Raw genomic sequence first — 18,364 nt, 5'->3', positions numbered from 1 at the left:
TTTTCTGTCATTCCAGGATGAGTCTGCCTTATTTCCAGATTTTTGATTGTGAAAATTAGTTGTAAAGCAACGTGTTTTATGACGACTAAATTAAAGTTTTTTAAACTGGTGAAAATGTTGAAGCATATTTATTATTTGTGTTTATTTAAAATCATCATGTTAAATTTAAAAAGTCTGTTTTGGTGTTTTTCCTAGATTTTAACAGGTGGAATTGAACCATTGAACCTGAACTTCATGACTTAAATAGTTGGTTTTAATGCACTTTATGTCCATTTATAGAAGCAGATGAGCAGATGTTTGTTCTGTTTTTATCAAGGTAAGGATTTGACATATTCCTGTCACTTTGAGTCACACCTTTTCCCATAATTGTGTGACTTTTCTCTTAAATTATTACTATTTTAGAGGCTTTTTTCCCCTCTACTCTGACATAAAGTTCTTATGAAAGCAGCCTTAATGTCAGCAGCCTCGTGCATTTCTCTGTCCTGGATGTCGAGGCTGAGCTGTCAATATCTTTATAATCTGCTGTCCATCCACTCCGACACATGTTCTGTCAATTAATCTGATACTCTCGACGCTGAGCTGCATGTTAACCGCTCTGACTGTCCATCCTCTTTAACTAGAGAGTCGTGCTGCTGTGACTCGGCCACAGATGTTCCCCTAATTCACTGCTGGAGTGATGGATGGAGTGATGGATGGATGGAGTGATGGATGGATGGATGGAGCGACAGGAAAAGTTCACACCTGCCAAAAGCTGAAGTCTGCTGAAGTATAGTAATCTGAATGACAGCTTTTACTGGCTGAAATATATTGACTAGGCTTCAGATTTAGCAACTCATTCCTAAAGCTTCTCTTTTTCCCTCCCGCCCTCATCCACTCCCAGTATCCCTCCTCTTCTTCCCTCCCTCCCCCTCCCTCCTCCCTCCCCCTCCCTCTCCATCATCCCTGTTTTCATCTCTGCTGCACTGTGCGGTCAGTCTGTCCGCCTCCAGCTGATGTGCGTATTGGCAGCTGCATCATTCCACCCTGCTGAGTTATTGGGATTTCTCTGCTACTTTTAGTGGCAGCTACTTCCTCACAGCTGTACATGCACCTCTATGTGTGTGTCATCGGGTTTTATCGGGCTAATTGTTATTGAGTGACTGTATTGAGGGTTTTTTTTTTTTTTTTTTTTAATTTCTATTGAGTTTTATTTGTTGTTTTTTTTCCCTCACTGTTGCCCCACCTCCCAGGGTTGGGGAAACCAGAGAGGATGTTCTCATCTTCCTCCAGAAACTCTCTGTTCTCACCCTGGACGTCCATGGAGCAGTCGGACTCTGAAGTGTTGGACATCAGCACCAAAGTGCAGCTGCACGGCGTGCTGTGGAAGAGGCCCTTCGGACGCCCGTCGGCCAAGTGGTCCCGCAGGTGAGACATGCCTGTAACTTCATCTGTAGCTTTACATAGTTCTGTCTCTTGTGCTTTTGTACAACTTATGAAACCTTTAATCTTTTTTTTTTTTTAGATGAACTTTAAAACATGCAGGATGATGAAGCTTAGAGGATATCTGCTTTTTTTAGTTCCTGAAAAGTTGTAGTTTCCCTTTTATGGGGACAAAAATGCAGATTATTCTTATTGAACTGTCATGTTTTATTCTGTCCAAGGAGTGAAAATGTTAAAAAGTTAATAACTGCTTTAACATATTTGACAAGTGAAATATAAAATCCAAGAAATATAAAATATAATCACTCTATTTTTCTGAAAGCAAAAACAATGTAAATTGCTTCATAACTTTTACTGAAATTTCTTTTTTTTGATGGAATGAAGGAAAATGATGTGTTTTTATGGCAGTAAAACTCTGATTAATAATTAAGATTTGTGAATGATGAACTTCAGATATTTATTTTATTTTCTCCCAAAATTCACATTAAGGGTTTTACAACATGTTGTGTATTTAGAGGATGACTTTATATAACAACTGGATATACTTATCCACCGTCACTGTCACATCCCAATATAACTATATGTTGTGTTAGGAGTGAATATTTGGATGTTAAAATGCCTGGATTGGTACCTTATGTCATGATAATGCTCTTAGTTTACATAACCGTTAAAACGACAATACACAGTGGATCCAGAAAATCCATTTACTGCTCAATCTTCGTATCCTTTCTCATGTGCTTGTGTCATAAAGGTCAATACAGTTTGTATTTGCTCATTTGGTTTTCTGTGCCAAACTGGAAATGGTCAGGCTTAATGATTTAGTGGTATTTGTTGGTGTCGCCAGCTTATCAAAAAAAACAACAACCTCAAAACAAACAAACAGGCAGTCATGTGAAACCAGTGTGACCCTCAGAAAGATTTTAAATGACTTCAGTCTAAATATAGCTGCATATTTAACAACCATTAACACAGAAAAGGTCAGTTAAATCATAATGGAGGGACGTCTATGAATACAGCTTTTTAGGGCTCCGAAGGCATTTATTTTTTTTCATGATGTTATCTCGAGTTAATTGAGACTTAATTTGACATAAAACCTGAAGTACAAACTGGAGTCATGGAGTTGGAAAGATGAGAGTCAAAAGAAAGATGCTATTGAGTTGCATTATGAGAAATGTAGGCTGCAGCATTATTGATGTTTGACTCATATTAGGAACTAAAAGTCATGATATCTCAGAAGTCCCCCAACTTTTAGTGTGGATTGGATCTAAGTGTAATAACTTATTTCTATTAGTTTTCAAGTTGACTTATTTCCAAACTTCCCTTAAATTGCACAAAAGCAGCACCTGGAGCTAACATGTAATGCAGGCCCACCGATGGGTCCAATCCAGCCCACTTTCCTTGTTTTCCTTCCTTCCATCTGTCCTTCCTACCTTCCTTCCTTCCTTTTTTTCCTTTCTTCCTCCCTTTCTTCCTTCTGTCCTTCCTCCCTTTCTTTCTTTCCTTCTTCCTTTCTTCCTCCCTTTCTTGCTCCCTGCCTTCCTTAAAAAAATAAAGAAGTCCATCCTTCCTTCTGTATGTCCTTCCTACCTTTCTTCCCATCTTTCTTTCCTTCCCTTCTTATTTCCTTCCTTCCTTCCCTCCATCTTTTTAATCATCCGGCCCACATGAGATGAAATTGGTCTGTATGTGGCCCTTGAATGAAAATGAGTTTGACACCTCTGATGTAATGTATCACCTAGTAATGAGAAGCACAACTTACATCACTGTGCACCAATGATGTCGATACAGCACTATTTTTTTTATAGCCTAATTAGTATAATTTATAAGAATAACTGGATTTGATCTCACTGGTGTTACAGTCTACGTTGTAACTGTAGCTTACATTTAGAAATGTGAACCTTTAATTACTGTTAAAACATTTAAACTTATGCTAGAGATTTATCATCCGTCCCTGTAATTATCAGACTGATGATTGGCAGATTGTCACTTGTTATTTAACCTTTGTCTCGTCCTCCCAGGTCAAATTAACCCCGTCTGTTTTGACTGTTCCTTCTTTCCTCCCTTCCTTCCTTCTTTCCTTCCTTCTGTCTGTCCTTCCTTCCTTCCTCCTTCTCTCTTTCTTTCATTCCTCTCTCTTTCCTCCCTTCCTTCCTTTCCTTCTTCCCTTCCTTCTTTCCTTCCTTCTTCCTTCCTCTTTTCCTTCCTTCTGTCCTTCCTCCCTCCCTCCTTCTCTCTTTCTTCCCTTCCTTCTTTCTTTCCTCTCTCTTTCCTCACTTCCTTCCTTCATTCCTTCCTCCCCCCCTCCTTCTTTCCTTCCCTCCTTCCTTCCTTCCCTCCTACTCCCTGCTTTCCTTCCTTCCTTCTTCCTCTCCTACCTCACTTCCTTCTTTCCTTTCCTCCTTCCTTTCCTCCCTTCTTCATCCCTTCCTTCCTTGACACAAGAACAACAGGAGGGTTAACACTGAACAAATATATGCTTTCCCTCCATCAAGTGAGGGATATTCAAATACTGTTTTTATAGTAGACTAAAGTGCATCAGTGTCGTTACCTGCTCATCAGATTTGTGTTTGAGAACATCGGCAGACATTGGTTCCTTTCAGCCCCACATGATTGACTCACTGCTGCTTTCATTGTCTTCCTCGGTATAAAGATTCTTCATCATCAAAGACAGCTTCTTACTCTACTATGCAGAGAGCGAGAAGAGAAACTTTGAGACCAACAGGTACTTCAACATCCACCCCAAGGTGAGCCGCCGCTGCTTCCTCTCTGAACCCTTGTGACCCTCGTGTCGTCCTCCCGGGTCAAATTGACCCCGTCCGTTTTCACTGTTCCTTCTTTCCTCCCTTCCTTCCTCTTTCCCTCCTTCTCTCTTTCTTTCCTCCCTCTTTCCTTCTTTCCTCCCTCCCTCCTTTCCTTCCTTCTTTCCTCCCTCCTTTCCTTCCTTCCTCCTTCTTTCTTCCTTCCCCCCTCCTTCTTCCTTCTTTCCTTCCCTCCTTTCCTTCCTCCCTATTTCCTTCCTCCCTCCTTTCCTTCCTCCTTCCCTCTTTTCCGTAATTCCCTCCTTCTCTCTTTCTTTCCTCCCTCCTATCTTCTTTCCTCTCTCATTTCCTTCCTCTCTCCTTTCCTTCTTCCTTCCCTCCTTCCTCCCTCCTTTCCTTCCTTCCTTCTTCCTTCCTCCCTTCCTTCCTTGACTCAAGGACAACAGGAGGGTTAAGTCGCTTCTTGCTTTAGTGAAAAGTCGGGGGTCAATAATTCACACATGAGGCAAGATTATTACAACACTGTAAATAACTGATGTGTGTTTCGGTGGCAGGGAGTCATTCCTTTGGGAGGATGTTTGGTGTCGGCTAACGAGGACATGGGCATGCCTTTCGCCGTCGTGGTCAACCTGGAAGACTTCTCTGTAAGAAAATGATCCTGATCCTAACCCTAACCCTAACCACCGACTGCAGACATTTATCAGCCTTATTCAGGTTAAAGTTAGTTTTAAGACAGTCTTTGCCATAAAGATGCAGCCAGACGACCCAAACCAACCAATTTATGTAAAAATGGCGTTATATTTCAGGTATAATACTCCTGCAGAGCCAAGCTGAAATCAATCTCAGCAGCTCAAAGATGGAAACTCACCATCTTATTTAATAGCCTCAGCCCATTATTGAATAGATGCTGATGTTGTATATCTGCCCTCCCAGGGTACCGTAGTCCTGGCTGCTGAGTCTGAGGAGGAGCAGGTCCAGTGGATGGAGATGCTGCAGGAGTCAGGGAAAGTGTGAGTATATACTTAACACAAATTATCCTGTTTATATGAGGTTTGGTAGTATATATTAAAGATAAAGGCCTGATGAAGAACTAGAACTGGCACAACAGCATGTTATTTGTAACGGTGCTTCCAGATAAATTGATGATGGATTTAAATATTTTTTGGTAAGGCTTTATTTTACGGGTCCTTTAATTTTATACACATTTTCTCAGTTTTGTTCCGAAGTACTTTTGTATTTAACAATCAACATGAAAGCATCTAATATGCTATTATGTAGTTTGACCCATGAAAGAGTATTTTTTGTAAAGAAGAATTGTAAAGAGTAATTTATTTTTCATTTTTGCTAATTAACAACTACATATAACCCCAAATATAATGAGTTTGTACTTAACAACCACCACACTCCTTTTTGTAAACTACAGCTTTTTAAAATGCATTCACTTACCCTTGGTTGTTAAAATGTCTCTCTCTCACTAACAGCACGTGGAAGAACGCCCAGCTGGGGGAGGCCATGATCGAGAGTCTGGAGGCTCAGGGGCTGCAGCTGGCCAAGGAGAAGCAGGAGTACCTGGGTAAACGAGGGGGGGAGGGGGGGGGGGGGTCACCTGATTAAATGAGCTTCTTTGTAGGTTTAACATATAAAGGCAGATTATCTGAAATAGTTTTCTTTCTCCAGATAAACTGATGGAGGAGACCGAGGAGCTCAGCCATCAAAGAGCACAGAGAGAGGTACGGCCTTTCTTTTCTGATAATAACAAATAACAGCAACTGTGGTTTTTCATTTTCGGTGGCCTTGGAATTAAGAAATTGTAATGAACTTTGGATACTTATTTTCAATTAAACTGTATGATGCCTCTGGTCCTTTGATGCCAAAAATAAAATATGCAACTGGCTGGTAGATTTGTTTCACTCACCAGCAAAAAAATAACAAAAAATGATGATCAATGATAATCTGTTGAGTGGCTGGTAAAACGTCCACTAGCTATTAAAAAGTTAATATTCCTCCTGAGTTGCAACTATTGTTTTTATCATTGATTCAACATCTACTGATTAGTTTTTAGATCAATTTTGGTCTATAAAACTTAAAAACTGTTAAAAATGTCCATCATGATTTCCTGGAGTCCATACTGACATCAAATCAAATGTCTAATTTTGTTCACACAGCAGGCCGAAGCACAAATATTTAGGGAAAAGCAGCAACTTCTCAAATTTGAGAACCTGAAACCATCAAATAGTTGAAATTTTCTGTTGAAACTTACTCAACTAATCAATTCATTGTTGCAGCTCTAATCAAAAGTATTCCACACAGTGCAGGATAACAAAACAACTTTTCCAACCATTAAATGTATGTGTGTGTGTGTGTGTGTGTGTGTGTGTGTGTGTGTGTGTGATTGTGTGTGTGTGTGTGTGTGTGCAGGAGCTGGAGCGTCTGAACCAGGTTCTTGAGGAGGAGAAAATGAAGTTTGAGGAGGTGGTGCTGGAGCTGAAGGCAGAGCAGGAGCAAATTAAACTGTAACTAACTATTTTCCATTAACGTTCACCAGTACTGATAATGATACTGGTAATGATACTGGTAATGATATCTAGTTTTGTGTTGTTGGCAGAGATCTGGACGGCACCGCTCAGTCCCTGAAAGGAGTGGAGAGTGAAAAAGAAGAGCTGAGCAGTTTAACGATCATGCTGCAGAAGTCCATTGAGGTGAGTAAAAAACATTTAGTGAGAAATAAAAGTTACTTGTCACTCATCCAACGACTGCTGCGCTGATGTGTGCAGATGTGTAAAACCAGCGTTAACAAGGACAACTTTATTGATGTGTTGTTGGAAAAGAGTCTGGTGCTGGTTTCTGACCCTGCAATGTTACAGCTGCTGATGTAAGAAGTTATGTAACAAACCCATCAGGTTGTTAATTCAATTATCCTCCTAATGTAATAAAATTGATAATGATAAAAACTACAATGAAAGGCAGCTAGAGCCAAGTGGAAAAACATCAGTCAGATGTGAGAGGAACAAACGTAAAAGTAAAGTAATGGGATAGTTGAACATTTTGGGGAATAAGTGTATTTGCTTTGTTTCCAAGAGTTAGAAGAGAAGATTGAGTGATTTTAGTTATGAGGCTGGTATAGGTGGATTTTTTTTAACCTTTAAACAGAGCCAGGCTAGCTGTTTCCTCCTGCTTCCAGTCATTGTGCTAAACTAATCTAACTGTTTCCAGACTGTAGCTCTGTATACCCCTTTTCCACCGAGCTGGAGCTTGCTTTAGACCTTTTATACAGTCTATGCTTTAGACCAGCAAAGAGTTGGTGCTTGCTCTGGCTCCCGTTCTGAGGCTACGGGCTGGAGCTTTGGCGGTGGAAAAGCAAAGAACCGGTGCTTAGTCAGGCTCTGGCTCCGAACCAGCACCAGCTCCAGCTCACAGACATGATCATGGTCTATGTTTTCTCATCTAACTCTTTATTATTTATTTATTAATTTCCAAAAATATTAAACAGTTTTTTTCTTTGTTCTTTAATTTGGCATTAATTGTCCTCCGTAGCTTACATATGATCAATGTAGAAACTTTTTTCCATCTTTGTGAAATATTCAGTTTTAAGAAGCTGAACTCATAATATATGTGCATCTACAGTTAAATTATAATATATTGGATAGTTCTGTGAGGTGCTGCATCTGCAAAAATACATGAATAATAAATGTTAAGCAATGTTTGTCAAACCTTTATTTGACAAAAAACTTTTACGTTTCCAAATATTTCAGCTGCATTGTGAGTAAGTGCATCTTGAGTTTCTCGTCAAAGCACTTTTTATAAGGTTGTGAACGAGTGCTCAACTTCCTGTTAATGTGATAATATTATATTATATTTAATATGCAGCACTAAAACTCCCATCTGGCACCAGTTCAAATTAAATCATTTCAGGCTGAGAAGATTTATTTAGGGTCTGATTCTCAATAGTTTTGGTCCTGCAGGAGCTCTCTCAGGAGAAACAGAGGACTCTGGAGCTGCTGGGGGCGAAGGAGCCGGAGGAGAAGGAGGAGGAAACCTGCAGGAAGTCTGAGGACGGCTCGGAGGTCGGAGACGTGGACCTGCTGCAGGACTTGCAGCACATCGAGGAGCAAATGAAGGTCCTGCTGAAGGAGAAGGGGCAGGCAGACGATAAGTGAGTGAAACCTCAGAAACAGACTTCAGACAGTTTTATTTGCATTTCTTTACATTATTAGAAAGGTCACATAGTCTCACACACATTAAAACTCTCTCAACCTTTTGTTTGAAATCCTTTAAAGAGCATCGGTCATAATAAGAACAAAGAATCCTGCTATCCTAAATGTTTTATTATTGGTGTAATTACACAATTCTTCTATAGGGCCAAAGAGTAATACAGGAAGTTAGACTGTGATCATGTTTTGGCATCCAAAGGGTCAAACACTCTGGCCTTTCCGGTGAGCCTCTATGTTAATGGCACAGAGGATGTAACTACTAGTGGAAATGTGTATTGATCCCTAAACAACCAGCTCATTGATCAGCACCAGTAAGTGGGATATTACAGGCAGCTGCTATCGACTGTGTAGCACTAATGTTGTGTTATGAACACTGAAATATACGACCCGTAACGTTGTGTTAGGCTTTACATACATGGAGGAGCGTAAGTAGATAACAGAGTAGTTTTGATGTCACAAATCATGCTTGTTTGTGCCGACCATAGAAACTTTTCTCTTTAACAGATGGATGTGAAAACAGCCTTGTAGTTCATTTTAATATTTTCAGTCATATTTTTGTTTTTTTTAATCAGATTATAATAAAATATTTCACACTATAAACATAATAGAATAGAAAAATATATTATCCATACAACATGGACTTTGATGTATTTGAAACTTTCACAAAAAACAACAACAACAAAAAAAAGGACAGCAGGTAAATGTGAAAGTTGGCATAAATAAAAGTTGACCAAAACATATCTACTTAATAAATCATCATTACAGACAGTGTGCGTGAGTCAATTGCTTCTGCTGAACTATTGCTTCATGCAAAGCTCACTACTTTTTTGCAAAAGAAAAAGTTTTAAAAGCCAAAAATAAAACTAGAAATAGAATTAAAACACTAATTAAATTAATCTAAAGGTCGCAATTAAATATCATACTGTTAATTAAATAGAAGCAGCAAAATGTCAATTTAACCAGCTTTAAACTTTTCCTTTAAGTGACCTTACAGGTGTGTCTGTATTCATTTTGTGTTCACCGTATTAACAAACCACTGTTGCAGCTTTTTTTTTTCTGCAACAAAACAGCATCATTTTAATCTTGTTGGGTTTTTAAAAGGGGTTTAAAAAAGCAGAAATAGGACAGCAGTATTCACACTGTTATGTGTGTTGTTGTTTGTTTCCTCTCTGACTGTGTTTCCTGTCGTTCAGGCTCATAGACATCGAGCAGCGAGCCAAAGTCCTGCAGCAGGAGAGGGAGTACTACTCGTCTCAGGCCCGGACCCTGCAGCAGTCTCTCTCTCAGCTCACAGCGGACAAGCGGCAGACTGAGGCCGAGCTCAAGGTAACACAGCATGACTCAGCTGCTATCAGCCTGCAGCCACGGCAACAAAACACAGCTCAATGTCTACTCAGAGGTCAGCACAGTGTTCAGTCTATAAATATGGCTGGAGAAGGAAACAGATGGATTAGAGAACATATCCTCATTTATTTCTTACCATTAAAACCAAAGAAACATTTCTGTCATCATATGAGAGTATAACTGCAGAGAAAGTGACATTTTAAAACCCTTTTAATCTTTTACTGCAGTGTGATTGCTTCCCTAGGCCCAATTATTCCCTGTTAACATTCGTCATAAAAGCACAAGTGGAATATTAATCACTTTAATATTTTTATTAGGAACACAAATGATCTAGTAACACTTACATAAGCAACCAAGTGTACCCCTATTCTATACAGTATGTAGAGTTTTTTTGGTTTTTTCCTCAAGTGTGAAAATGAAAGTCGATCCTTGAGCCACAAGAGAGGAAAGAGAACAGGAGGATCAGGAGAAAGGAGGGTGAGGAAGAGGAAGAGGAGGAGGAGGATTAGGACATTTCCAGTAAAATAACATTTATCTGTGTGCAATCAGGGATGCAAAAGCTAAGACATCAGCCTTTATTGCCGTGAGGCCCGGGCAGCTTAGAGCTAATTCCAAAAATAGCAATGAGAGAAAAACAATTTAAAGGAAAATTCAGCAAAGAAAACAACAAAAAACAAAAACAGAGCGTTTTAAATTTGCAAGCCAGGAGCAAGAAAACCATGAGAAATATTAGAATATTTATAATACCAAAAACCTGCAACATTAATCATGTTTGAAGGTTCATTTTAGGGGGCATTATATAACGCAGGATTGCACAATGGAATACAGCTGAATCCCCAACGAGGCCGCACACATAGAATATTAAAATATGTTTAAATAGAATAAAATGACTAATCTTTACATAAATGTTTTCAAAATTTAATAAATATGAAAATACATAACTGAAAAATGCGACATATACTTCTAGTATTACTAATAATAGTATAATTGCATGTACATTTTGTTAAGGAAACTCATTATCTGATATTTTGCTCCATTCTGAGAGATGAGACCACCTCAGTATGAAGGACCCCCATAAAGACTTTGGACTGGTGCAGTTTTTTAAACTCTGGGATATAGTCCTCGGACTCTATGAGCTTTAGTGTTTAGACACTGACCTGTGAGTCTATATTGAATCAAGCTCATCTTTCACACCCGGTCTGATGAGATGAGCCTCTCTGACACAAAGATCTGATATCACATTTACTGGAATACGAAACGCTCATCCACTTTCTCTGTTTATAAGATTTCCCTCTCTGTCTCCATCACTCCTTTACATCTACTCAGAAATCCTTCCTTTCTTCCCCTCTTCAGCTCTCAGACTTGCAAAGCAGCATTTCAAGATACAAATTCAAGTCCTGCTAAAGTGCCCTTAGGCAAATACCAAAACCTCAACTGACTAGTTTAACCAGTCACCCCAAGTGTGTTTGCAGGTTACTATTAATACTTGTGTTCTTAGCAGTGTTTTACCAGATGATAATAGTGTACATAGCAATATATTTGAAGTAAGGTTAACAATCAATATTTATTCTGTATGTTTATTATGAAATTCCTCTGGAGTATTTTTTCTTGTCAGGTGGGAAAGCCTCTTGAACTGCATTCAGACAATCACAGGATGCTCTAGACTATTTAAATATTTAAATAATTATCGTCATCATAGCATCATAAAGCAGGTTTAATGTCAACACACTATAACCTCCTTAAATTGTTACATTTCTGTCTTTTCCTCCTTTCGTCTTCTTAATTGCTCAAATACATTTTTTTCATGCACCCTGTTTGTTTCCTGTGTGTGTCAGGCGGAGATAGAGTCTCGGGTGGAGCTGGAGAAGAGGCTGAAGCAGGCTGAGGAGGCTCTGCAGGATCTGGAGAAAAGCCTCAACTCGGTGGAGAGGACCGTAGAGAGAGACGAGAAGATGAAGGGGGACGTGACTCACCTGAGGAGTGAGTACAGTCAGTTAGACCCTGTATGTGCTGCAGGACTGTGTTTAATTTCCTGTGAGAAGGAATAAATCTGACTGCACCAGTGAGTCATGTGGGTTCAGAAAAAGGTTTGTTTTTTTGTATGTATAAAAAAAACCCCACACGCATAAATGTGCATTTAAGCACATTTACTCACATACTAATCTTTTATGTACATATACAGACAGATGGAAACACACTTAGACACACACATTAGTGCAGATCTGTACAGTTTAATCTGATCTGATCCTTCACCTCTGATTCCTGTGTGACTGCCATCCTCTGGGCAGAGTTGGTATTACATGTTACATTACAGTTTGCAGATATCAGTATAATCTGTGTGTGTTTTACGTTCTTAGTCAGGATGATACTTCTGATTGATGATGATTTTCTATGATTTAATTAATTATAAATGGCCTAAAATGTGACAGTACTACTCAAATATTATAATTTGCATGTATTTATATAACTGTGCAGTTTACATTTTAATAGTGAAACATTCAGATTTTTATAATAATTTTACATTTTCATGGTTCTCATGTTACATTCTACTAAATATTTTACAACCACTAAATATTTTTACAGTCACAGCCTGATTTTTAATGTGAGCTAGTGTTTTTATTAAGTCAGTTTGTTCCAGGAAAATACTAAAAACTATTAAATATCCTGAGATTCTGAATACTATAGTAAGATATTAATTTTCAGATAACTGTACTACTGTGATCCTGATACTGTTTTGTCTCACCTTTAATATTAACCTCACAGTATAGCACCAAAAACCTGTCTGTCTGTTGCCTGATACTGTAGATGGGTCAATATGGGACCTGTGGGCCAAGTTTGGTCATTAGTGGTCACATATGTGGACCTCTAATTAAAGCTGAATCTTTTCCTTTTATAGATCGTATAAAAAATGTTGGGGGATCAATTTTTATTGCTTTTCCCTTAATCCATTAAGAATATTAGACAGAAAACCCCAATACACATAACGATAGGGGAAACAAAACTACATACTAATTTTATTCCTGCTCATTTTTTTCATGTGATGTATCAGTTCTTTTACGTTAATTTTTATAAATCTGCAGCAGACACAATGCTCATATAAATGTAGTAACATTACAAATACCTCATAATATCTTATAAACTTAAAAAATGTGCCCTAACACATATTATAAAATAAACACCATTGAAAAAACGGTCACTGTTGAAATTGTGTTACTATGCTATAATAATAACATGAACCCATCCTTATGATGTGTGTGTTGAACCAGAATTCTTCGAGGAGTGTATCTGTGCTGCAGAGATCGAGGCGAAGCTTCCAGCGATAATGAAGAACGCTGTGTATCTCCACAAAGCCGCTGCACGCAGAATCAAGAGCTGCCGAATTCAGAGGAGAGCCTCCAGACGCCACTGGTGTAAGACTGTACATCACACACTGATGATCACAGCACAAACTCACCACATACATATTTAATGCTTGAATACATTTATGTTCCTTCTGCTGCTCTCCAGCAAAAAAATCACATTTCGAAACGAGTCGATTGAGCTGTTTGCAAGTAAGCCTAACAAATATGGTTTACTGTGATTGTTATAATGTTAGATTGTAGCTGTTGTACTATGAATAGCAGGTGCATCAGTATTAGTGGGAGTAACAATAGTACTGGCAGTAATGTATTATAAGTAGTAGCAACAGTAGTAGTGGTGGTTGTAGTTAAGAGTTTTAGTATGAGTTCAGTTTTCAAGGTTTATTTATCAAGCAAACAAAAGAACTGAAATCTCTTTCTTCCAGCTGCCTGCTTGTCTCTTACACATACAACCTGAGGTGCCCATACCTTTAATAAAGTATTAAAGCAAGCTGCAGACTGCTTTAAATAAGCTTATATGAGTTATACCCAAACTTCCTCCCTGCACATTTTTTCAAAGCCTCTTTTATTTAACCGTGGAAATAGGAATATTTTAAACTAAATCAGGTCTCACTTGCATCATAATAAAGAATACAGCTCCCAGTTAATTAACCAATTACTTCAGTCTTCAGAGATCATAATGACTATGCAACAAGATGTAGCTTAGCAAATAGCCTTTTTTAGATTAAAACACAGCTGCAGTTCTCCGAAGCAACATCAGACAGAAAGGTTTCAACTCTTAGTATAGAAAAGTTTGATAAAAAGAAAAATCACAAGTTTGTTTTGCTTTTTATAATTATTTAATTGTTTGTCTTTGTCTGTTGGTTTGTTTGATTGTGCTACAGTGTTACAGCTTGTGCTTTAACTGATCTTGCCCGACTTGAATATCTGCCATCTTACCCCCTTTTTCCCCCCTGGAGGAAATAAGCTTTTTAAGCTTTAGCTAATTACTATTCATTGCACACTAGACTTTTAGCACAGCCTCAGGAGTGTGCTACCCTGCATTTTACTGCACACTAGACATTTTAACCTTTCGATTCTCTCTAAATATAGTAGTAGTAGTAATACTGTTATGTTCATAGAGTGGTTGTAGTAGTACAGTAGTAACAGTATTTCCTGTACAGTTTTAGTTTCTAATAGCAGTATTATCTAAAACTAGTTTAAACTGTAGTAGCAGCATATGGATGAGAGGTATTAGTGTCATCAATCTGTTGATTCATTATTAAGTCTATAAAATGTCAGCCAACAGAGAAAAATGTCTTAAAATTGTTTATATAGTCGAATTAACAGCCCCAAACCCTTAAAAATATTCAATTTATAAAGATAAAAATAAAGGAAAAGCAACAAATCCTCATATTTGAGAAGCTGGATTTGGAGAAATGACTTAAACGATTAATGGATCATGTATGTTAGTATGTTAACTTCTTCTTTTGCTCTTTTAGAAAAGGGTCCTTATTAGAGTCATAGTCATTAATATGTTTTCCACATTTTAACGTCTCTCTACAGTGAAACACTCAAAGTCATTTGCTGTAGCGAACGCTGACGACAGCAGCATGGAGGAGCTGAGGGAGACGGCCCGGCGGCTGACCTCTGACAGCAGCTTCAGAGAGAGTGTGTATGAGATCATCACTCGCAAGGACGCCACAAACAAAACTGAGGACTGAGTGGAGAGAGAGAGAGAGAGCGAGGTAAAACAGACAGAGAGAGAGACAGAGTGAGAGTCCTACCTGAGGAGAAATGGTCCTTAACTTTACCTCACAGTCATTGTGACACCCAGACATCCTGATCCCCTTCCCAACATTAAAATAGATGAATGTACAGTTATCTACTTGATGGCATTTAGAGATGCAATCATAAGCTAAAAATACTAATTAATGGACAATGATGGATTTACAAAGATTTGAAACCTTTAGATTTAACCCAAAAAGTGATGATGATGGTATTAAAGGTGAAGGCTGGTGATATTCTGTGTTTTTGTTTCTGTCAACAAATCCGACAAAAAGACCAGAAAGTAACGACCTGATCGTCCAGCTCTCCATACTTTGACTTTCTCGGCTGGTCTGATGTACTGAGCCTCAAGTCCATGTGTTCCTACTACTGTAAGTCTTTAAAATAGCCACTGTAGTTTTTAATAAACAATACTCAAACAGGAGTAAATAGAGCATCCTTAGGGGACTATTTTGAACTGCAGATTTGATCAATTTGAGATAAACTACAGTTGCTGTGTTAATGTTAATGATGGAGTATATAGCCTCTGTGTTTTTGAACAATAATAGGGGTTTATCAGGCTTTAGAAATTATTGTTATTTTCATCGGATTAGTTGACATCAAAAATATATAAATAGCACCAGACTTGACCATTAAAAGGACCAGACAAACCCATTAAAACAGCAAAGGTTTGCAGCCACTTTTTGAACTAAGAAACCTTCAGATTTATGGTTGTGCTACAGTAATATCCTAATTAAACTACTGAGTCATGTTAGACCTTTTGTCTGAATTCGTTTTGGGACTTCAGTAAGACCTGGTGCGATGCCAGAGGACACTAGCAGAGAAACACATAACAGACTGTAGCTTCGTACACTGTGGTGTTGTGGTGTGTTTAGAGGACAGACAATGAAAATCCATCTTGAAAAATGTTTGTTTTTATTATTCTGGTTTTTGATTGTATGCACAGATTGTGTCATTTTTCTTTAACAGAGGTATGATGGAAACAATGAACTCACAGATGTGTCTGATATCGAACCTTGACCGTTTCATTATTGCTACATGTGAAAATCTGTTCTTGACGAAGCAACTCAATGTCATTTACTGAAGCAAGCATTTTTACGATAATGTACAAATGATAACAGAAAAGAAGCCCACGTGTCAGGGTAAGGTAATAAGGAACATATTACGGACTGAACAACATGCCTTGATGCTAATAAAGCTGCGTTTGAACCTTGTACATTTCGTCTCATTTATGCAGGTAAAAGGCAGTCGGTTCATATTTGGGTCAGACGCCTCACTTCCTCTTCTCAGCAGCACAATAGATGGCACTGTGACGAGTTAAAAATGAACAAAAACTTTGATGTTTTTCCATCAGGAGAGTTTGAACTGACATACACTTTGATAAAGCTCAGTGTGGGAAGAACAGTTACTACGGAGAGGATTGTGGGTGACATCACCAGCTCTCGTTCAGCTCCAGGACCTGCAACACATAAAATAATAAAGGGATGAATAAACTATGCAGGTGAAGACTCCATTCAATTCATTTTTAAAGACATTCTTTGAAGACAATTTAAACCAGCATTTACAAATATGCTGGTCACTTTACATTTAAATCTTATCACCATTTAAATTGATATATTGAGCTTGTTAGCAAACTGTTGCCTGTTTACACATCAAGCAGCTTCAGGGCAACATTAACATTCAGCATGTGTAAGTTCAATATTCATTCTCCTTTTAGATTTGTTTTTGCTCTCTACAAACTCCTGAGGGAAATATCTGTCTGTCTTAAGCTGCTAAATGCTGCTCTATGTGCACCAGCTAGCTGCTGACTGTGTCTGATTGCTGTTTGATGCTGAGAAGGTAGTATTAGTATCAGTTTTTAGACATCTGTAGCTGAAAACACTGGCCTTCTGCATCTAGACAGTGACGTTTCAGTTATAAAACAAAATCTATGAACAGAAAGAATTAAACAAGCTGAGGGGAACTGTCAAGTAAAGTTCATCACTATTTGATCAATTAATAAAAAAAGGAATTATTGCAGTTTTAAATATAAAAAAAAGGTGTGAAATAACCTTGTCAAACTATTTTGTTTCAGTGTCATGTCACTGTGTCCTGTCCAAGATGTGAGAGAGGGGGATTGAATGTTACTTAGTGTTGCGTTATGTCTTATTAAAATATGTGAATAAATATTAGGGGTGTTGAAATCAATGATAAGCCTCATTTAAAGAAATGTAGAAGCAATAAGCCATTTGAGGCAGTGTTGACAGTGAACTCATCCTCTTGGTTTACTGCAAAATCAATTTGCTCAATGTAAAATGTTAAACTACTGTATACTACATCTCGCATTAAGTAATACAGCTTTCAGCCTGAGTAATTGTATTACATGCTGTGGATAAAGTGTTTTTATGACAAAAGGCTTTTCATTAAAGAGATAGATGATTCATTTCCTGTATTGAAGCCTTGTGACCTCAGCTCTGATACATTTTTAACACATCATGATTTCAATCTAATTTTTCAGTGGTTGTTAAATTAGTACAACAGATGTTTAATCCGGCTCTGCAGGTTTAGTTGTTCCCCATAAATCTCTGATATACTATTGTTCTCCTTTTTTATTTACTAGTTTTACATTACTAGTCAGACTCCATCTTTTCAGTCACCATGATAAGCAGCTATAAATCTGCTGTCTCATCCCTCAAACCTTACATCACCTCCCCATGATTATCTGGTGGGGACAGAGTGGCTCGAGTCGGGGGCATAAGCCTGTCAGTCCTGTCTGTCTAATGCTGCATTTCAAATTCATGTTGGCTTTTATCTCAGTAGTTAGAGACATCAGCAGGTATCAGGCACGTGTCTGTCTGAAATGCTTGGATTAGATTACTTCCTGTAGGGACAGCAGCTGACTCTCTGGCTCAAGGTTTTAAAAGATCTCTCCCTGAATGAGTGAAGAGCACAGTGAACAGCACAGCACAGATGTTAATACAACTAACTGATGGCGTGTTATTCCAATGACGCCCAGCAAAGAAACTGCCAGAATGAGCTGGTCTCCACTGCCAGAGAGCCAGCTCCCCACAGGCAGCCCCCTCATATTCCCACGCACTCTCCCTGCTCAGTCATTCACCTCCTGCTGCTCCATCCCGATTGCTATCACTATGGCAACATCTACATCTGAGGCTAAAAACCCATGTGTATCTCCCTTTCTTTTTTTTTAATCTGTGAGATTGTAGGATTAGCACAGCCAGAGGCCTTTAAAGCCTGTTGTTGGCTTGCATATCGGCTCATGAGTATATGCATTTTTCTCTCTCTGTAGTGGTGAGGTCAGTCTGATCAAATGTTGTTGTGTGTGAGGTTTTTTTTAATTGGAAGTGCTGAAAGGCAACAGCTCGTAACAAAAACAGAAGGTGTTACATAACCTGTAAAAGCAATAAAAACTTGTACCTGTTGACCTTGACACTTCAGCAGGCGGCTACACTGGGAGCAGATTGGCTGCAGGGGGAGTCAGGAGGCGGCTGTCTCTTGGAGCACTTCA

General features: G+C 38.5%; 1 protein-coding gene across 1 annotated transcript; it reads left to right on the top strand.

The window, feature by feature from the left end:
- The first annotated feature begins 1,249 nt into the window (after positions 1 to 1,249).
- On the top strand, positions 1,250 to 14,997 carry plekhd1 (pleckstrin homology domain containing, family D (with coiled-coil domains) member 1). Its single transcript, XM_053335905.1, has 13 exons — positions 1,250 to 1,404; positions 4,070 to 4,163; positions 4,733 to 4,822; positions 5,112 to 5,188; positions 5,660 to 5,751; positions 5,856 to 5,908; positions 6,597 to 6,691; positions 6,784 to 6,877; positions 8,141 to 8,331; positions 9,583 to 9,715; positions 11,569 to 11,713; positions 13,000 to 13,143; positions 14,638 to 14,997. Exons 1-13 carry the CDS (start codon positions 1,250 to 1,252, stop codon positions 14,793 to 14,795), a joined length of 1,521 nt encoding a protein of 506 aa, XP_053191880.1. The 3' UTR covers positions 14,796 to 14,997.
- The last annotated feature ends 3,367 nt before the right edge of the window (positions 14,998 to 18,364 follow it).

This window comes from Scomber japonicus, chromosome 16 (genome assembly GCF_027409825.1).
Source record: "Scomber japonicus isolate fScoJap1 chromosome 16, fScoJap1.pri, whole genome shotgun sequence".
NCBI classification, from domain to species: Eukaryota; Metazoa; Chordata; class Actinopteri; order Scombriformes; family Scombridae; genus Scomber; species Scomber japonicus.
Note: the sequence above shows the minus strand (reverse complement) of the source record. Positions and strands in the feature narration are given on the sequence as shown.